General features: G+C 66.3%; 1 protein-coding gene across 2 annotated transcripts; it reads right to left on the bottom strand.

Annotated features, from left to right (window-relative positions):
* Positions 1-112: 112 nt before the first annotated feature.
* Positions 113-16,442, bottom strand: DPYSL5 (dihydropyrimidinase like 5). 2 transcript variants are annotated; one of them, XM_071417196.1, is made up of 13 exons: positions 16,318-16,442; positions 11,669-11,933; positions 10,160-10,318; positions 9,408-9,587; positions 9,248-9,316; positions 9,072-9,116; positions 8,890-8,965; positions 7,178-7,334; positions 6,485-6,626; positions 5,829-5,971; positions 5,032-5,239; positions 3,456-3,624; positions 113-1,971 (listed from the first exon to the last, which is right to left on the bottom strand). In XM_071417196.1, exons 2-13 carry the CDS (start codon positions 11,927-11,929, stop codon positions 1,886-1,888), a joined length of 1,695 nt encoding a protein of 564 aa, XP_071273297.1. In that variant the 5' UTR covers positions 11,930-11,933; positions 16,318-16,442; the 3' UTR covers positions 113-1,885. The 2 variants fall into 2 exon arrangements, with proteins under 2 accessions (XP_071273297.1, XP_071273298.1); XM_071417197.1 differs by lacking the exon at positions 16,318-16,442 and adding an exon at positions 16,088-16,231.
* Between the last annotated feature and the right edge of the window lie 4,710 nt (positions 16,443-21,152).

Below are 21,152 nucleotides of genomic sequence, written 5' to 3' on the forward strand. Positions count from 1 at the left end.
TCCTGTCCCCAGTGCAGAGTGGGGGTCCCTCACCCCCAGGGCAGTGTCCGTGGTGTCCCTCCCGCTGTCCCCTGTCCCTTGTCCCCTGTCCCCTGTCCCCAGAGGCGCAGGCGGGGCTGTGAACGGTCTTTAATGAGCACACAACGGTTCCTACATCGGCCGTGTGGCACCGCGGGGACACGGGACCCCCCCGGGGCCACCGCCCCGAACACCTACAGGGACCTACGGGGGCACAGGGGACACGGGGGGACACCCCCGCAGGGACCAGGGGGGGGACAGGGGACACGGGGAGACACCCCCGCAGGGACAGGGACCCGGGGGACAGGGGATAAGGGGGGACATCCCCACAGGGACCAGGGGGGACAGGGGACACGGGGGCAGGGGCTGTGACACCCCCGCAGCACCGCGGGACAGGGACCCGGGGACAGGGCTGGGGAGATGGCGGGGGGTGACCCGGGAGGGGACATGGGAGCTCACCTGGCAGGGAGGGGTGACCCGGGAGGGGACCTGTGTGGGGATGGGGAGGGGCAGGGATGGGCATGGGAGCAGGGACAGAGCTTTGGGGGGGGCAGAAATGGGGGTCAGGGGCTGAGGTTGGGGGTCAGGATGGAGATGGGGGGTCAGGGATGGGGGACGGAGAGACGGGAATGGGGTGGAGGGGTCAAGGATGGAGATGGGGACAGGGACAGAGCTTTGGGGACTTGAGGGGGCAGAAATGGGGGTGCAGATGGGGGTGTCAGGGAGAGGGGCTGGTGACAGGGGTCAGGGATGAGGGACAGAGAGATGGGAATGGGGGGCTGGGGTTGGGATGGGGTCAGGATGGAGATGGGGGGTCAGGGATGGGGAGAACAGATGGGAATGGGGGGGCTGGGGAGATGGGGTGGGATGCAGACGGGATTCAGGAAGGGGGCACAGAGAGGTGGCGATAAAGGGAGGCAGGAACGGGATCAGGATGGGCTCTGATGGGATCAGGATGGGGTTCTCATGGGCTCAGGATGGGTTCCAATGGGATCAGGATGGGTTCCCATGGGATCAGGATGGGGTTCCGATGGGATCAGGATGGGGTTCTGATGGGATCAGGATGGGGTTCCCATGGGATCAGGATGGGGCTCTGATGGGATCAGGATGGGGTTATGTTGGGATCAGGATGGGGCTCTGATGGGATCAGGATGGGGTTATGTTGGGATCAGGATGGGGTTCCCATGGGATCAGGATGGGGTTCTGATGGGATCAGGATGGGGTTATGTTGGGATCAGGATGGGGCTCCGATGGGATCAGGGTGGGGTTCCGATGATATCAGGATGGGGCTCTGATGGGATCAGGATGGGGTTATGTTGGGATGAGGATGGGGCTCCCATGGGATCAGGATGGGGCTCCGATGGGATCAGGATGGGGTTCCGATGATATCAGGATGGGGTTCCGATGGGATCAGGATGGGGCTCTGATGGGATCAGAATGGGGTTCCGATGATATCAGGATGGGTTCTGATGGGATCAGGATGGGGTTCCCATGGGATCAGGATAGGTTCCGATGGGATCAGGATGGGGTCCTGGCTCGGGGCTGGGGTTCGGGGCTGGGGCAGGAAGGGGGGGTCCCTGCGTCTCCCCTACGCTAGTGACACAAACCACTTCAGAGTATTTCCACGTGATGCACAAACAAGTCAAAAATTCACTGATCCAAATCCAACGTGCAAACAGAAAAGGGCCGGGGGGGGCACCCAGTGCCCCCGGCCCTCGGCGGCCCCCGCGCACGGCCCCGCCCCGGCACGGCCCCGCCGGCAGCGGCAGCGCGGGGCCCGCGGCCGGGCAGCCCCGCCGCACCGGAGCCGGGCCCGGGGGCGCTGGCGGCGGCGCCCGGTGCTCACTTGGGGGACACGTCCCCGGCTCTACCAGATGCCGCTCGACCGGCCCCCGGGGGGAGCGAGAATCCGGGCCGAGGCTCGTTTTGGAACGTGGTCATCGATCTGAGAACCTGCCGGACACACGGACGGTCGGACAGGGGGCCCCGGGGGTGGCTGGGAACGGCCCCGTGACCCCCCGGGACCGGGAATGGGGGCTCCGTGTGACCCCCGGCACCCCGGGACCGGGAATGGGGGGCTCCGTGTGACCCCCGGCACCCCGGAACCGGGAATGGGGACTCCGTGCCCTCCCCTCCCACCGCAGCTGTGCCGCACGTGGGACTGACCAGAATTGACCAGCACTGACCAATACTGACCAGAACTGACCAATACTGACCAACACTGACCAGCACTGACCAATACTGACCAGCACTGACCAATACTGACCAACACTGACCAGCACTGACCAATACTGACCAGCACTGACCAATACTGACCAGAATTGACCAGCACTGACCAATGCTGACCAGCACTGACCAATACTGACCAATACTGACCAATACTGACCAACACTGACCAGCACTGACCCATACTGACCAGAACTGACCAATACTGACCAACACTGACCAGAGCTGACCAACACTGACCAGCACTGACCAATACTGACCAGCACTGACCAATACTGACCAATACTGACCAGCACTGACCAGCACTGACCAGCACTGACCAATACTGACCAGTAGTGACCAGCACTGACTGGAAGTGACCAATATTGACCAATACTGACCAATACTGATTTGCACTGACTGGCACTGACCAGAACTAACCAACACTGACCAGTAGTGACCAGCTCCGACCAGCAGTGACCAGCACTGACTGGCACTGACCAGAACTGACCAGAGCTGACCTAGCACTGACCAGTGCTGACCAATACTGACAGCACTGACCAACAGTGACCAGGAGTGACCAGCATTGACTGGAACTGACTGGAGCTGACCAGCAGTGACCAGTGCTGGCATTCAGGACCCCCCGTGCCCATGCCGTGCCCGGGGACCAGAGCCACCGGTGCCAGTGGGGACGGGGCTGCCCGGGGGCAGGAGGGTCCCCGTCCTTCCCACACAGCCCCGGTGCCCCCCGGTCCCCCCGGCCGGCACAGCCCCCGGCCCGCCCCCCAAGCTGGCACAGCCCCAGTGCCCCCCGGTTCCCCCCGGTCCCCCCGGCCGGCACAGCCCCTGGCCCGCCCCCCAAGCCCCCCCAGCGCAGCCACACGACGGACGGTGCCTGGAGCGGGGCGCGGGCTGGGGGCTGCAGCTGCGGGGCTGGGGGCACCTCCCTGCTCTGCCACGGCCCCTGCCCGGGGGCTGCGTTTGGGGAGGGGGCCTGGGGGTGTTGGGGTACCCTGGGAGCGCCCTGCAGGGGGACGGGGACAGCCTGGAGGAGGAGGGGGTGACAGGACAGCCCTAGGGAGGGACGGCGGGGACACCTGCGGTGGCACCGGGGGCACCGGGGGGTGGCGGGGGGCGATGGGGACACCCGGGGGGGTGACAAGCGCCCGGCCGGCGGCAGGAGGCACCGGCTGGGGGCTGCGGACCGGCCCCGGGGCCGGGCCCGCTCTTACCGGACAGGCTGAAGCTGGACTCGTGCAGGTCCCTCATGCCCCCGTGTCGCGTGGCCGGCCGGGTGGGCGTATCGGCCAGGGGCGTCCCCGTCTCTTTTTTGCCGGCATGCACGACCACGGCCACGTCCCCCAGGTACGGGGTGCGGTCCACAGCCCGCAGCTTCAAACTCTGCCGGGAGCGAGAGGAGAGAGCGGAGAGAGCGGAGAGAGCGGAGAGAGCGGAGAGAGCGTCAGCCGCGCCCGGGCTGCGGGGTCCCGGGTCCCGGGTGCGGGGTACGGGGTACCGGGTGCGGGGTACGGATCGGCCAGGCGGGGCGGGCCATGCTGGGGCTGGGGAAGGGGCTGCGGATGGGGAGGGGGCGCTCGGGCGGGCTGGGGGGCTCCCGGTGCAAAGCAGAGCAGGGCAGGGGCTGGGAGGGGTGGGTGGCCCTGGCAGAGCAGCCCCTCGCCCCTTCCCCCGGCGGAGCCGAGCCGAGCCGAGCCAAGCCAAGCCAAGCCAAGCCAAGCCAAGCCAAGCCAAGCCAAATCAAGCCAAGCCAAGCCCATGCAATGCCCTGTGCCCCCCCCAGGCACCCAGAGCTCCCGAGCAGCGCCCCAGCGCTGGCCAAGCCTTCCTGTGAGCTGCCCCCTTCCCTGGCAGCATCATCCCACGCTGTCCCCAGCCTGTCCCCCACAGCCACAGCGCGGGCACAGGGGGGCCAGAGCTCCCGGGTGTCACCAAGGGCAGCCCCAGGGATGTGTCCCTGTCCCGGTGTCGCTGTGGGGCTGCCCTGGCACAGCCAGCAAAGGGCACGGCCTGGGCAGGGGCACGGTGAGCCCTGGTGGGCAACACGTGCCTTGGAACGGCCACGGGCCACGCACGGGTGGGGACAAGTGTCCTCTGCAGTGCCACTGTGCTGGCAGGGACCAGGGCAGTGTCCTGTGTCACACAGTGACCCGCAGGCACCCTGCTCTGTGCTCCTGGGGCAGCGTGGCACTCGCCTGGCACAGAGCCTCCTCTGGCACTGCCACTGTCCCCTCCAGCAGCCAGCACGGTGCAGCCCTGTCCCTCACTGTGGCATTGCTGCAGCACGGCCATGGCACTGCTATGGCACAACCACGGCACAGCCATGACACAGCCACAGCACCGCCCTGGCACAGCCATGACACTGCTCTGGCACAGCCATGGAACTACTGTGGCACAGCCATGGCATGGGCTCTGGCACAGCCATGGCACCTCTATGGCACAGCCACAGCACTGCTCTGGCACAGCCATGGCACAGCCCCAGCACTGCTCTGCCACAGCCACAGAACCGTTCTGGCACAGCCATGACACTGCTCTGGCATGGGCACAACCACAGCACTGCTCTGGCACAGCAAGGGCACAACCATGGCACTGTTCTGGCATGGCCACGGCACAGCCACAGCACTGCTGTGGCACGGCTTTGGCACAGCACTGTTCTGGCACAACCCTGGCACGGCCCTGGGACAGCTGTGGCATGGCACCGTTCTGGCACAGCCCTGGCACGGCTCTGGCACTGCTCTGGCACAGCACCGTTCTGGCACAGCACAGCCCTGGCACGGCCCCGTCCCGTACCTTCTCGCGCTGCACCAGTTTCTTGTAGGCCACGTCGGGGAAGGAGCGCAGCGGGCAGAACTTGCCCGTGCCCTCGGCGCACATGAAGACGCCGTTCTCGTAGACCACGCGCCCGCGGCTGATGGTGACCAGGGGCACGCCGTGGCACCGCATGTTCTCGTACAGGTTGATGTCGCCGCCCTGCACCTGCGTGCTGGCAGACACCGTCCTGGGCACAGGGACAGGGCTGTCACCGCCTGCACGGGCACGGGGGCGCGGGAGCCGCCCCAGCCCCGCCCCAGCCCGGGCTGCTGTTGCAGTGTGTTTTCATTTTACGGGTTATTGTTCGATTTGTTGTTCGGTAGTTATCTGGGCTTTCCCCCCCTGCTTTTGGAGTGACACAGACCTGTCTTTGTTATTCAATTGAGCCGGGTGTGGTTTATCTCTTTGCTACTTTTCTGCCAAGCTTCAAACCCCTTCCTCCCACATCCAGGTGTTAACCCCTCCTGTCCCAAGCAGTTTTCCTCCCTTGTATCCCTTGCCCTTGTGTTCCACCCCCAGTTCTCCTGATCACTGAACATTGCATCCTCCCCTGAGACCTGCCCCCCTTTATAAGCTGCTCATTGCCCGGGACCCCGAGACTCGGGGAGTGTGACACCAAATAAAGGAACCCAGTGCCAGGCCCGAGCTGCTGCTGTGGCCTCTTTGTTCCACGCTGTGCCTCCAGTGGCAGCTGGGGTTCTGTGGAGCCCCGAGAGGGGCACTGTCACCCCCCCAGTGTCACCCTCCAGCCGGGATGTGTCACAGGCTGCACCTACTTGGTGGCCTCGGGGTCCCAGACCACAACGTCGGCGTCGGCGCCGGGGATGATGCGGCCCTTGCGGGGGTACAGGTTGTGGATCTTGGCAGCGTTGGAGCTGGTCACGGCCACGAAGCGATTCTCATCCATCTTGCCCCCGACCTGACACCGCAGGGAGGTCAGGATGTGGGGGCCGTGGGCCTCCCTGTCACCTCCAGTGCCCCCAAAAATCCCAGGTGTGCTGCAGGGTCAGGATCCTCACCAGGCCAGCTCTGGCAGCTCCTTGCCCTCATCCCAGGGGGGAACAGCCCATGGTGGGATGTCCCATCCAGCAGGGAGCCCCAGAACCAGCCCCGTGTCCAGGCCAGCTCTGGGGAGCTCCTTGCCCTTGTGCCAGGGGGGAACAGCCCATGGTGGGATGTCCCTTCCAGCAGGGTCCCTGTGGGCCTCCAGCACCAGCCCCATGCCCAGGCCAGCTCTGGGCAGCTCCTTGCCCACCACCTTCATGCCAGGTGGGAACACTCCATGGTGGGATGTCCCATCCAGCAGGGAGCCCCAGCACCAGCCCCGTGCCCAGGGCAGCTCTGGGCAGCTCCTTGGGAAGAGCCCATGGTGGGATGTCCCATCCAGCAGGGTCCCTGTGAGCCCCAGCACCAGCCCTGTGCCCAGCCCTACCACGCCACGCTCCCAGATGATGTTCATGCGGTCCTGCACCCCGCTGACGCCGTGGGGGATCTTGGTGAAGTCCTCCTTGCCCATGGCCTTCTGCTTGGTGCTGAAGGGCCGGTGGTCCGAGGCCACGATGTTCAACGTGTCACTGTGGGGGCACAGCAGGCTGGGGGGTGGCACTGCCAGGGCTGCTTGGGGTGCCCGGGGAGCCTGGGACTCAGGGAATGGGGAACCCCTGCCATGGGGTGCCTGGGGAGCCCAGTGTCCAGGGAATGGGGTATCCACACCATGGGGTGCTTGGAGAACAGGGCACACAGGGAGCAAGATGTCCAGGGAATGGGGCACCCAGGGAATGGGGCACCCACACCATGGGTGCCCAAGGCAGGGAGAGGTGCCTGGGCCAGGGAGGGGTGGCTGGGTCAGGGAGGGGTGCTTGGAGCAGGGAGAGGCACCCAGGGCAGTGAGGGGATGCCCGGGGCAGGGATGGGGTGCCTGGGGCAGGGAGAAGTGTCTGGGGCAGGGAGGGACACCAGGGGCAAGGGAGGGGAGCCTGGGGCAGGTTGGCACACCCGGGGCAGGTTGGGGTACCCAGGGCAGGTTGGCACACCCGGGGCAGGTTGGGGTACCCAGGGCAGGTTGGCACACCCAGGGCAGGTTGGCACACCCGGGGCAGGTCGGGGCACCCGGGGCAGGGCTCACTTGGCGAGCAGGCTCATGAGGTAGGCAGAGGTGTTGGTGTCGAGGCGCAGCGGTGGCACGGTGACGTAGGCGGCGGCGTGGAACCAGTCCTGGTGGTAGTAGTGCAGCCCGGTGAGCGTGGCGTGCGCCGTGGTGGTCTCTGCGTACACCACCTTCCCTGCGGGGAGGCACGCGTGGGCACGGCTGGCGGTGCCAGGGGCACGGTGCCCGTGCCACCCGCGGGGCAGGAGCCCTGGGTGCTCAGGTGTGGGATCTGTGTGTGCTCACATGTGTGACCTGTGTGTGCTCAGGTGTGGGACCTGTGTGTGCTCAGGTGTGTGCTCAGGTGTGTGCTCACATGTGTGACCTGTGTGTGCTATGTGTCCCCTGTGTGACCTGTGTGTGCTCAGGTGTGTGCTCAGGTGTGTGACCTGTGTGTATCCCCTGTGTGTCCCCTGTGCTCAGGTGTGTCTCCTGTGTGTATCCCATGTGTCCCCTGTGTTCTCACGTGAGTGTGCTCATATGTGTGTCCCCTGTGTGTCCCCTGTGTGTCCCCCCTGTGTATGAGCAGAGCTGGGGGCCCAGGTGTGCTCACCTGTGGGAGGGCACAGCCCCACAGGCACACCCGAGTTCCTGTGTCCGTGTGTCTGTCCATGTTCGTGTGTCTAGCCGTGCCCATGCCTGTGGGTGTCTGTGTGTCTGTCCGTGCCTCTGTGTGTCTGTGTCCATGTGTCTGTCCGTGCCTGTGTTTGTCTGTACCCACGTCTGTCTGTGTGTCTGTCCATGCCTGTGTGTGTGTCTGTGCCCGTGTCCGTGTGTCTGCGCCCGTGTCCGTGTGTCTGCCTGTGCCCATGTGTCCGTCCATACTCATATCTGTCCGTGTGTCGGTCCATGTCCGTGCCCATGTGCCTGTCTGTATCTGTGTCTGTGGGTGCCCATGTGTGTCTGTGCCTGTGTGTGTCCGTGTCCATGTGTCTGTCCGTGCTCATGTCTGCCTGTGCCCATATCTGTCCGTGTGTCTGTCCGTGCCCATATCTGTCTGTGCCTGTGTCCGTGTGTCTCTGTCTGTCCGTGCCTGTGTGTCTGCCCATATGTCTGTTTGTGTCTGTGTGTCTGTCCGTGCCCATATCTGTCCATGTGTCTGTCCATGCCCATGTGTGTTCCGTGTGTCTGTCCATGCCTGTGTCTCTCTGCACCCGTGTGTGTCTGTGCCCATGTGTGTCTGTCCGTGCCCATATCTCTCCATGTGTATGTCCGTGCCCATGTCCATGTGTCTGTCTGTGTGTCTGTCCATGCCCATGTGTCTGTCTGTGCCCATGCCCATATCTCTCCGTGTGTCTGTCTGTGCCAATGTCCATGTGTCTGTCCATGCCCGTGTGTCTGTCTGTGCCCGTGCCCATATCTCTCCGTGTGTCTGTCTGTGCCCATGTCCATGTGTCTGTCCGTGTATCTGTCCATGTGTCTGTCCATGCCTGTGTGTCTGTCTGTGCCCGTGCCCATATCTCTCCGTGTGTCTGTCCGTGCCCATGTCCATGTGTCTGTCCATGTGTCTGTCCGTGCTGGTGTCTCTACCTGCCCGCAGCCCCACTCTCCACGCCCATCTCCCCCCAGCCCAGGTGTGAGCCGTGTCCGTGGGGTTTTCCTGTCCCCCCATGGGTGCCCCTTGCCCACGGCTGTGCTGGGGAGGGAGGTCCCCCCCTGTGTCCCCCCCATGTCCCCCCCGTGTCCCCTACCCTGCATCTTGGCAGCGGCGATGACGTCCCCCGCGGACATGCTGGACACGTTCACCAGGTACACGGGGCAGTGGGTCTGCACAGAGGGGGTCAGGGGGGTGTCCCCGTGGTGCCCCAGCCCCCTGGGGGGCACAGGGCCCCCCACAGGACAGGGACAGCCCCCCCATGCTGGGGACACTCACCCGGTTGGCGATGGTGATGACGCGGTGCGTGGCCTCGGCCTCCAGCTGCAGGGAGAGCCGGCGGTGACAAACGTGACACACACGTGCTGGTGGCACCGCGGGGATGGGCGGCGGCAGCTGCACGGCTGCCCCAGCCCGTGCCAGCCCCAGCCCAGGGGCACGGTGCCATCACCCACCTCCTCAGGCCGGCTGATCTCGATGCCCTCCGGCCCCGTGATGCCCAGGTCCAGCGCCTCCTTGGCTCCCTGGGGATTTGGGGGGGTCAGGGCGGAGCAGGGGCTCAGGGTGGAGGCCCCGCTGCCCGGCTGGGTGCCCGCTGCCCCCGTGCCCCCTCACCTCGGCCACCAGCTCGCCGTTCTCGGCGTGCACGCGGGCGATGGCGCCGATGTCGCGGCAGGCGCGCAGCACCTGGTAGAGCTCGCTGTCCCGCAGCATGTACAGGTCCTTGTAGGTCATGAACATCTGGAAGGAGTTCACGCCCTTCTCCCGCACCAGCGTCTCCATCTCTGCCTTCACCTGCAGGGCAGCAGGGTCACGGTGAGGCCTCACCCCTCGAGGGGCCTTGGCCACCCCCTGGGGACAGGGGATGGGGATTTGGGGGTGACACGGGGAGTGACAGATGCTGGGGGGGGAGCAGAAGGGATTTTCCTGCCCCGGGGGGGGACCCCTGCTCTGCTGGAGGGGGGTCAGGGCCGGGGTCTCCCTGCAGCACAGCCGGGAGCCGGGTCTGATCCCCCCGCAGCAGCTTTGAGGGGATTGCAGGGGCTGAGTGTGCCGTGGGATGGGGTCTGCTCGCCAGCCCTGCCTGCCACCCCCACGGGGATCCTGCTGTGGCTTGGGGTCCCCCCAGGCTGGGACCCCGCTCCCCTGCACGGAGCAGCAGCAGCGCCTCCCCTGCCCCAGCAAGGGCTCGGCCCCACAGGGACCCCCTTGTCCCGGGGCACCCCTGAGCCCCTGCCCCGCTGAGCCCGGCTCAGGGCAGCTCAAAAGGCATCCTGGGGGCTCGGCCCACCCCCCGGGCGGCTAATGGGATCAGCGGGGCTGGGAATTAGCCCCGGCAGCTGCTCCCGGAGCCGTGCCCCACTCACCTTGGGCGCCCACCAGGTGATGCCCATGTGTAGGGCGTAGTCGCAGCACACCTTGGGGTCGGCCAGGCTGCGGCACTTCTCGTAGGCGTCCAGCAGCGACGTCTCCTTGTCGGGCAGGACGTGCCCGATGATCATCGTCGTGCCCCCCACCAGCGCTGCCTGCGGGGGGGCACAGGCACCGCGGAGGGGGGGTCAGGGCTCATCCCCCTGCCCTGCCCTGCCCTGCCCTGCCCGCAGCCAGGTGAGCTCCCAGGTGCTCCCGGGACGCGTTCGGGCATTGCCCACAGCCCTGCGGGGGTCCTGGCTGCAGGGAGGGACCCCCGCATGCCCCCGGCCCCGCCAATGGCTGCCCCTGTGCAGCAGCACATCTGGGAGCACGGCACATCTGGAGAGCCCCATCCCGCCTCTGCCAGGGCACCCACTGCGCCCCCGGCCCGAGCACTGCGTTTGGGGTGCTGAGGGAGCCCCAAGTGGGTTTGGGGTGCTGAGGGAGCCCCGGGTGGGTTTGGGCTGCTGAGGGACCCCGGGTGGGTTTGGGGTACTGAGGGAGCCCCGGGTGGGTTTGGGCTGCTGAGGGACCCCCAGCACAGAGCCCCAGGTGGGTTTGGGGTGCTGAGGGAGCCTGGGCACAGACCCCCGGGTGGGTTTGGGGTGCTGAGGGACCCCGGGTGGGTTTGGGGTGCTGAGGGAGCCCCGGCACGGAGCCCCGGGTGGGTTTGGGGTGCTGAGGAAGCCCGGGTGGGTTCGGGGTGCTGAGGGAGCCCCGGCACGGAGCCCCGGGTGCGCTGGGCCGCGGGGAGCCCCCCCGTTCCCCGGCAGCGTGGGCGGCGGGGCAGGCGCGGTGGCTCCGCCGCTGTCCCCGGCTCACCCCGCCCCGCTAATCCCCAAAGCTCCTTTGCCCATCGGCCCTCTCGGGAGGAGCTGCCGGTCTGGGGCTGCCACGAGGAGGGTGACAGTGACACGGAGCAGGGCTGGCATGAGGCGCCCGTGGGCATTGCACGGGGTCCCTTCCACCAAACTGGACCCTTCTCCTAGAACATTCTAATAACGCCCCCCACTCTTAACATAATGCAATTAATATAACATAATTAATACAATGTAATTGAACTATACCCTAATTTAACATAACTTTTACCTATAACACCACCAGCACAGCGCTGAGCCCCCTGCCCAGGGACACCGGGCACAGCCTGGGGACAGCCTGGGCACAGCCTGGGGACAGCCTGGGGACAGCCTGGGGACAGGCACGGCCAGCGCTGGCCCGGCACAATTGCCGCTCTGTGTGGGCGCTGGGGACACTGGGACAAGCTGCGGGGACAATCCTGGGCTGGCCCAGGCAGCGACACTCGGTGCACGGTGACACCGGCACGGGGAGGTGGCCGAGCTGGCACAGGGTGCCACGGCCCCGGAGTGGGAGGAGGGGATGTGACGGATGGGGACACGGGGACACAAGGCCACGATGGCCCTTCTGGAGCAGCCCCCGCAGCGCAGCGCAGGGCTCGGGGCTACCTTGGTGCCGTGGTAGAAGTCATCGACGCAGGTGGCGTTCATGAAGGTCTGGTGGAAGTGGGTGCTGGTGTCGATGCCGCCCGGGATCACGAGCTTGCCGGTGGCGTCGATGACCTTGGCGCCGCCGGGGATCATCAGCTCCCGGCCCACCTGCTGGATGATGCCGTTCTCGATGTACACGTCGGCCTCCAGCGTGCAGTCGTCGTTGACCACCTTGCCCCCCTTGATGAGGATCCGCATGGTGGCCGCGTTGGCCATCATGGTGCTGCGGGGCACAGGGCGCGGGGTGAGCGCCGGGAGCCCCCGCGCCGGGAACGGGGGCACCGCGCTGCCCACCCTGCCCCGAGGCGCCCCCGGGGCGGGCAGGGCTGAGCCCCGCAGCCGCACGGGGCGTGGGGATGGATTATCCCGGGAAATCCGCACACAGGAGGGGCTGGCACGGGGCTGGGGCTGCCTCCCTGCCCAGAGCCCTGCTCCAGGGACTCCGGGCTGCACCTCGCCAGTGCCACCCCCCTGCAGCACCTGAGCGGGGCTGCCCATCCCTGCCACCCTGCACCCTGCCAGTGCCACCCACCCTGCACTGCCAGTGTCACCCCCTGTACTGCCAGTGCCAGCCCCCTGCAGCACCTGAGCGGGGCTGCCCATCCCTGCCACCCTGCACTGCCAGTGCCACCCACCCTGCCATCCTGCCCTGCCAGTGCCACCCCCTGTACTGCCAGTGCCAGCCCCCTGAGGCACGTGAGCGGGGCTGTCCATCCCTGCACTGCCAGTGCCACCCACCCTGCCACCCTGCACTGCCAGTGCCACCTGTGCCATGGGGACACTGCTGGGTGTCCCCACACCCAGGGCAGGCTGCCCACCGTGTCCCTGTGAGTGACCAGGGCTGGCATCACTCGCTGGGGACGCTGCCCACTGCCCCATGAGGTGCCAGCTTGGCCAGAGACCCCCACGCTGCCTCAGCACAGCCTGAGCCCCCGGCAGCGAGGGGCACCCCCAGACACGATCAATAAATTCAATAAATCCTTTGCTGAAGGTCAAACACCATCGACCCCCCAGAGCAGGGACAGCACGTGCCAGCTGTGCCCACCCGAGGGGCATCAGGTGGGCTGGGACCCCCCGAGCCCCCAGAGCAGGGACCTCACTGCAGAGACCCACGGGGAGACCCACGGAGAGACCCCTGCCCCTCTGTGCCCACTGCAGGGGCCACCAGGGACCCCTGCACCAGACAGAGCCCCAGGCACCCACGCAGGCAGCGTGGGGCACCCTGGCACGGTGCTGGCACCGGGCAGTGCTGTGGGAACGGCCCCTGCTGCCCACCCAGCCCCTGGCACAGCCCCGCTGGAGCCAGAACTGAGCCAGGGGCACAGGCGGCTGCTGCTGCTGCTGCTGGGGCAGGGCCCTGGTGCCAGGGGGGGTCTGCTGCTGCCACAGCCCCTCAGGAGGGTGCTGGGACCGGGACAGGGCTCTGGAGGGACCGTGCTGAGCCGTGCCAGGGCTCGGCAGCACCTGCTGGGCACAGCTGGCTCCTGAGGCTGGCAGGGGGGCCGTGGGGCTGGGCTGGCAGCTGGGCATTCCCGGGCTGCCACAGCTGCAGGGTGGGGACAGGAGGGGCTCCCAGGGACCACGCTGCACCGGGGAGGGACCAGCAGCCCCTCATGGGTGGCTCCCGGCCCTGGGTGATCCCGGTGCCAGCTGGGGCCCTGTCCCGGTGCCCTCGCCCCGCACAGAGCGGCAGCAGCAGCTGCAGGGTCCGGCGGGCGGCCCCCCCGGGAATGTCACCGGCATGCACGGCTGTGACACCGCTCAGGAGCCCCCAGGGGACCAGGGCAGGGTGGCACTGACCCTGCGTGGCGTGCCAGGCCACTGTGGCACGCTGGGCACCGCTCCAGTGCCCACGGCTGCCCCCAGCTCCGCCTCAGGCACACGGGGAAGCTGCTGCCCCACGTGAGGGCTGTGCCAGGGGGACACCCGGGCCCAGAGCTGCACTGGGGGGGACGAGGGGGTGACAGCAACAAGGGGTCACCCCACCCACTCTGAGTCCCCACACCGACACCGGGGACACAACACAGGGGCAGAGATCGGCCTGGGAGGGGTGAGAGCAGAGGGGACGAGCTGTGCCCAGGGTGGCACCGCAGGGCACGTTGGCACTGCGGGCCCCTGGGAGCCCAGGGCAGGGCAGGGGGTGCAGGAGGGGTGCAGGGAGGGGTGGCACGGTGCAGAGGGGGATGGAGGAGGCAGCACGTGGCAGCCCGAGATGAAAGCAGAGCTGTGCTGACGGATCTGGAGCACAGAGAGCGACTGCCAGCGGTGCTGCAGCACCGGGCACCGTGACACCCCCGGCACGGGGAGGGCACGAGGGGCGTGGGCACGGCACGGGCGGTGCGGGGCTGCCGAGGGGACAGGGCACGGCCGGGGCACAGCGTGGGCTGAACACAGGGCACAGAGCGGAGCTGGCAGCTGCACACGCTGCCCGTGGCCGGCGGGGAGCCACCCACGCTGCTGCCACCCCCTGCCCTCGTGCCGCTGCTCCGGGCACCTTTGCCACCCTGTCCCAGCCACCCCGGCGCTGCCCTGATGTCCCCACGCCGCCAGGCCCGTGCCCACAGCGGCCCGTCTGGCACACCAGGGCTCCCATTTCACCCTCATCGTCCCGGGTCACACCCAGTGCTCCCAGTCAGTCCCCCCAGCTCACACCAGTGACCCCCAAGCTCAGACCGAGCATGCCCAGGGTCCCTGTCCCTCTGTCCCTCGGCCGCAGTGCCAGCGCGGCACCGGCCCTGGTGGCAGCGGGGCCGCGTCCCGCGTTCCAGCCAGCGCTGCGGCGGTGGCACAGCGGGCTCCGAGCGGGGCAGAACCGCAGCGTCAGCGCCGGGGGGGCACCGGGGGCGGCCCGGGGACCCCCGCCCAGCCCGGGCGCAGCCCCCGGCCCGGCGGGCGCGGCCCCGCTCCCGGCGCACAAAGCGGGGGCTCGCAGCCCCCCCAGCCCCGCCGGCTGCCGCCGGGACAGCTGTGACCCCAGCAGGACAAAGGGACCCCGGGCCCGGCGGGGCTGCCGGGGGCACCTGTTGGGGTCGGGGCGGCCGCCGGGCCCGGCCTTTGTGCCGGGGCTGCCGCATTGTGCGGCGCGCCGAGCCCGGGGGGCCCTCGCCGCCCCCCGCTTTTGTCTGCGCCGCCGAGACCCCGGCACCCACCGTGCCCGACCCCACCCTGCGCCCACCGGGGGCTCCCCTTTGTCAGGGCGGCCTCGGTGACCGCCGCTCCGCTGGCACCGGCCGCGACCGCTGCTCGTGGCTGGCCAGAGGCGGCGGCTGGGTGGGCACCGCTCCGGAGCGCTGCCCCGGCGGGGGGGTCACCCCGCCGGCCCCAGCCCTGCCCGGCTCCCATCCGGCCACGGTGTCGCTGTCCCGGTGCGGGGTCGCCCCGGCCAGGAGGGGCTGCGGTGTCACCGAGCCACCGCCCCGGCAAGGAGCGGGCATGGCGGGAGGAGGAGGAGGAGGAGGATGCTCCGTCAGAGCTGCCGCCGCCAAGCCGGGATGCTGCGGGCGCTCCTGGTCCCCGCGGGCACCTTGGCCCGGCCCGGGCACGGAACGGGCACGGAACGGAACGGGCGCTGCGCGGCCACGCCCGAGCGGGCGCGGGGCGCTGCGGAAGGTCCCGGTGCAGGCTGCGGGGACACGGGGGGGTCCCATTGCCGCTCCCGGGGCCCCGTCACCCCCCGGCGCTGACCCCCAGGGCACTGCGGCAGGAGGCCGGAGCGGCGGGCACCGAACCGGGCTGCGGCCGGTCGGGGGGGCCGGGCCGGGGGTCCCCCCGAGAGCCGGGCCGGCCCCGGTGCGGGGCGCTGGGCTGGGCCGGGCCCGGGCGAGGCTCGGGGGCGGTGCCGCTGCCGTGGGTCCCCGGAGCGCGATGCGGGGCGGGCGGGGGGTCCCCGTGCGGGGTCCGGAGGCGCGGGGGGTCCCGGTCTCGCCGGCCCGGAGCGGCTCCGCAGACAAAGCCCGGGGCCGCCCAGCACAAAGGATGCTCGGAGCCGGGGCGGGGCCGCCCGGGAGACCCGGCGGAACAATGAGCCGGGCCCGGCGGGACCCCCGCCGCCCCTCGCCCCCCGCCGCCCCGGGTCCCCGCTCCGCCGCGCCCCGCGCACCTGCCGCTCCGCCGCCGATCGCGACAGGGCGCCGAGAGGGAGCCGGGCCCGATGGAGCAGCAGCAGCCGTCTCCGGCATTACACCGTGCCGAGGCGAACCCCTCGCGCTGTCGCGACACCATCGCCTGTCGCGACAGGTGTGTCGCCATGGGTGGGCGGCGGCCGCACACAGCTTTTCTGCGCGGCGATAGCCCGCGAAGCGCCCCGGGCGGGGATGGCGGGGCGCTCCCCTCCATCCTCGCCGGTCCCTTCACTCGCGCCTGTCGAGACACACGCACCTGTCGCGATTGTCCAGCCCGTCGCGATAACGAGCCAGGTCCGCAGGAGCGGGAAAGGAAAAGCCAAGCACGGTCCGGCGCGGCCCGGCCCGGCTCAGCCCGGCTCGGCTCGGCTCGGCTCACCCCAACTCAGCCCAACCCAACCCAGCCCGGTCCGGCCCGGTCCGATCCAGTTCGGTTCGGTTCTGTCAGATCCGGCCCCGCTGAGCCCCGCCCGGCCCCGCCGGTACCTCCCGCTCCGGTGCCGCTCCCGGTGCCGCTCCGGCCGCGATCGCCTCTCACCCGAACCTGCGCCGCGGGGGCGGGGCCTGGCCGCGCCTGCACCAATCACCGCCCGTTCTGGCGCCGGGGGGCGGGGCCGAGCCCCCAGCAGGGTGGGCTGCGCGCAGCCTGATTGACAGGCGGAGGGGGCGAGGCCAGAGAGCGGGGCCCCGCCCCCCGCCACTTGCACGCGCTGTTGCCGTGGTGACGGAGCGCGCGCGGAGACCCCCGGTGACCCCGGCACCCCCCGTGACACCCCCGGGACACCCCCGGGACACCCCCGAGACACCCCCGGGACACCCCCGGGACATCCCCAGGACACCCCTGGGAGTCCCTCCGGACACCCCCGGGACACCCCTGCGAACCCCTGGGACACCCCCATGACATCCCCAGGACACCCCTGGATCCCCCGGGACACCCCCGGGACACCCCTGGACCCCCAGCAGTGCCCGGGAATACTCAGTGGTGCCCAGCCCAGCCCAGCCCAGCCCAGTACACCCCATCAGCTGCCAGTCCTGGGCCATCCTGGTGGTGCCCAGGAGCTCCTGGCACAGCCCATCTCAGTGGCCTCAGGTCCTGAGGTGTGGTGACAGGACAGGGGTGCTGTCCCCATCCCGCCCTGTGAGCAGCCTGGGACACTGCTGGTGGCACTGGACACCCGGAGTGACAAATGTGGCCATTGGCTTGTAGGGCAGCAGTGGGGACACGGGGCTGGGTCATGGGGCTGGGGGACCTCCTGCTTCACCCCCATCCTAATGTCCACTTCCTGTCCCATCCCATTATCCCAATATCCCATTATCCCATCCCATCCCATTATCCCATCCCATCCCATTATCCCATCCCATCATCCCATCCCATCCCATCCCATCATCCCATCCCCATCCCATCCCATCCCACTGATCCCATCCCATCCCATCCCATCCCATCCCATCCCATCCCATTGTCCCATCCCATTATCCCATCCCATCCCATCCCATCCCATCCCATCCCATCCCATCCCATTGTCCCATCCCATTATCCCATCCCATCCCATCCCATCCCATCCCATCCCATCCCATCCCATCCCATTATCCCATCCCATCATCCCATCCCATCCCATCCCATCCCATCCCATCCCATCCCATCATCCCATCCCATTATCCCATCCCATCCCATCCCATCCCATTATCCCATCCCATTATCCCATTATCCCACCCCAGTTGTGCCACCCTGCCCTCGGGCACTGCCGGGCTCTGCCGGTCCTGTCCTGGGCACCCCCTGAGCCCTTTGGTGTCTCTGGGCCTTTGCTGTCACCCCTATATTAGGGACACCAGGGACAAACGTCCATTCTGTCCCTGCCAGGGCCCCCAGGTCCTTCCAGAGCCACCCCAGCCCCTGTCAATGCCAGGAGCTCTCCCTCCCCAGGGCAGTGGGTGGCATTTGTCCCTGTCCCTGTCATTTGTCCCTGTTGGTGCCTCCTCCAGCCAGGCTGGGTCCTGCTGCCCTTGGGCACAGGGACAGGTCTGCACAGGTCTGGTGACCACAGGCACGGATCTGGGTGGGAAGGGACCCCAAATCCCACCCAGTGCCACCCCTGCCATGGCAGGGACACCTCCCACTGTGCCAGCGTGTCCCAGTGTCCAGCCTGGCCTTGGGCACTGCCAGGGATCCAGGCCAGCCCCAGCTGCTCTGGGTGATGCCTTGGGCAGGCTGAGCTGGAACAGAGGCTGGCCAGAGCTAAACAATAAAGCAGGGATTTATTGAAAGGATCTCCTGCATGGATCCACCTTGGGCAGCACAAGAGCCCAGCCAGGGCTGCACCAAGATGAACCCAAATGGTCCCAAAATGAACCCAAGATGAACCCAAATGGTCCCAAAATGGACACCCAGTCCCAGGGTCTGTCACTGGGATCAGTTCTGCTCCATTTGCATCTTGCAGTTCATGGTCCAGTTCCAGCTTTAGCCCATGCAGTCCCACCCTGCTTGTTTTTCTCTTCATTCCACGTTGTTGATGCTCTTGGGCTGAGATTTGGATCATTTGTCCTTGGTCCCCAGCTGGAGCAGGAATTGTTTTGTCTCCCTGCTCTGTGCACAGAGCTCAGCATCCCCTGATATGAAATCCAGACCCCACACTAAAGCAGCACAGAATGTGAAAAATAGAAAAGCCAAACCTGAGGCATCATGGGCACCCTGTGCCAGGGCCTGCCCACCCTGCCAGGGCACAATTCCCAATTCCCAAGATCCCATCCAGCCCTGCCCTGTGGCACTGGGAGCCATTGCCTGTGTCCTGTCCCTCCAGGCCTTGTCCCCAGTCCCTCTGCAGCTCTCCTGGAGCCCCTTCAGGCCCTGCCAGGGGCTCTGAGCTCTCCCTGGCTCCTTCTCCTCTCCAGGTGAGCACCCCCAGCTCTCCCAGCCTGGCTCCAGGGCTCCTCTGGGCTCTCCAGCAGCTCCACGTGCTGCTGATGTTTGGCTCTGTTAAAATCCATTAGTGAGAGAAGCCTCTGCCTGAATGAAGCTGCAAATGAGACCAAAGCCAACAACGTGGATTTTACTTAACAATAAATGTGAGTTACACAGTTCTCTTATTAATTAGCAATCTACCTTCCATTGGTTAAATTTGTCATTTGCTTCTTATGCTAATTAGTGCCATGCTCAGTGCTACTCTTCCTTTGGATCTTCTCGGGTCTCTGGGCCAGGGGTCGGTGGTGGCAATCTGCCCCTGCAGGAGCTGATTCAGCACAGTTCTCCAGCTGCTTTTATCAATTTCTTCCTCATTTTGGGGGTTCTGCCAGTGTCACATCCCTCCTCCCAGGCTTTGTTAGCCCACCCCAGGTGAGACACTACTGAATTTACCCTCCTCACGGCTGGGCAGCAGCAGCACCAGAGTGCCCAGCCCCAGTTCAGGTACCCCAAGGCCCATTTGGGGTGGCCACAGCTGCCTGGGCTGGTGTCTGTGCCTCGTGCAGGAGCAGCTGCTGCTCCCCACAGTGGGGAAACGCTGTCCACACACATTGAACCAGGGTGGGCCCAGCAGACCTTGCCTCTCCCAGGCCTGGAACCTTCCTGGCATAATTTCCTCCCTTCTGTGGCCCTGGCAGCGCAGCAACAATTTCCTAATTAAACTGTAAGCATTTCTTGGTCTATCAGCTTTAGCCCACACCACACTGTAAACACCTTAAAACTAGAAATCTAAAATTACCCCTCGTGGATCTTACTACAATGCATCTTTCATGGTTCTATTTCTCTAAAGTATCTAATCTTATTTATTTATTATTTAAAGACCATCCTTTAAAACTCATTTCTAGTTCCATTTCTCTCTCAACAATGTCTGTCTTATTCCATAACATTTTTAAGTTAACATTTCTGATCTCAAAGTTTACATCCAAATACACACTGTGTGAACCTTCCATCAAATTTTGAACATTTTCTGTAAATCCACTTCCCACATCTTCTCCCAGGGCTGCTCTTGAATACCTCCATGCCCCAGCCCAGCACCAGCACTGGCTCTTTTTGTTCTTTACCACAGCCCTGGAGAGCCTGGCAGTGCCCCGTGCCAGCACCCCTGGCGCAGCACAGGTCCCCAGGCTGTCACTCCTGTCACAGCCACTGCTTGCCCACCCCACGCCCTTCACCACCTGGACCCTGCTCCAGGCCCCACCACCTTGGGGCTGGCGCTGGGGCAGGCCCCAGGAGCCTCAGCTGGAGGGGAAACTGAGGCAGGAGCTGCACGGGGCAGTTTCCAGACCCCCAGCTCACGTGGCAGAAATGGGGGTCCCCACTCTGCTGGGGGCTCTGCACCTCCCACCCCAGGGCTGCGCCAGCCAATGCCCCCAGTGCCCAGGGGAGCTGGGCACAACCCAGAGCCCCTCACTGGGCACTGAGACCCCCTGGGGGACCTTTACTCATTGGGAACACAACACAACCACCTCAGGGCTGGGACCCCACTGCACTGGGACCCCCACCCACCCACAGGGCCCCTGCCAGGGCTCTCCAGGGCTCCACAATCACCCCAATCCCATCCCCTGCCAGGGCTCTCCAGGGCTCCACAATCACCCCAATCCCATCCCCTGCCAGGGCCCTCCGGGGCTCCACAATCACCCCAATCCCATCCCCTGCCAGGGCTCCACAATCACCCCAAATCCCACCTCCTCCCAGGGCTCCACCACCACTGCTGCTGGGACCCCCCACACCCTGTGACTCCACCACACCTTTGCATCTCAGCACCTGCACTGGGACCCCACTGTCCCCCCAGACCCCAAAGGCAGCAGCACCTGCCAGGACCCCACTATCACCAGGACCCCAAAGGCACCAGGACCTGCCAGGACCCAACTATCACCAGGACCCCAAAGGCACCAGGACCCCTTCAGCACCTGGATCTCCCCAACCACCACGACCCATGCCACGACAGACAGACCACACAACCACACAGGTGTTTTTTTTTTTCCTCTCTTTTTTTTTTTTCCTCTTTTTTTCTCTTTTTTTTTTTTTTTTTTGCACAAAACAGGACATTTATTCAAGTGTTCTCCAGCACAAGTACATTAGAAAGGAGCTCGTCTGTATTATACTCTTCTGGGCACCAAAGAAAAAAGAAAAGGAGGATGGGATGGAAGCGGGACGGACAGACTTTCTACATCTGCTGCACGCATTGACCTTTATTAGTTCAGAACAGCTATGTCACGAGCAATACTCACACAGATACAACAGCGCCGGGCGCCCGCGGCACCTCCGGCCGTGAAATGCACAGTTCAGCGGCAATAAATAGAGAAGCGACCCTAAAAAAACAAACCAACAAAAAAACAGGGGCAACGAACCGAGAGAGAAGTAG

Source organism: Agelaius tricolor, unplaced genomic scaffold (genome assembly GCF_023055355.1).
Source record: "Agelaius tricolor isolate 1412-34295 unplaced genomic scaffold, bAgeTri1.0.p SCAF_68, whole genome shotgun sequence".
Taxonomy (NCBI): domain Eukaryota; kingdom Metazoa; phylum Chordata; class Aves; order Passeriformes; family Icteridae; genus Agelaius; species Agelaius tricolor.

What these genes read in the sequence shown, in the direction of transcription:
- DPYSL5 (XM_071417196.1), bottom strand. Translation starts at nt 11,929, where the DNA reads ATGATGGCCAACGCGGCCACCATGCGGATCCTCATCAAGGGGGGCAAG. An exon ending in TCATCTGGGAGCGTGGCGTG is followed by an intron (nt 5,972 to 6,484) that starts GTAGGGCTGGGC and finishes CTGCGGTGTCAG; the next exon opens with GTCGGGGGCAAGATGGATGA. An exon ending in TGGGACCCCGAGGCCACCAA is followed by an intron (nt 5,240 to 5,828) that starts GTAGGTGCAGCC and finishes CCCTGTGCCCAG; the next exon opens with GACGGTGTCTGCCAGCACGC.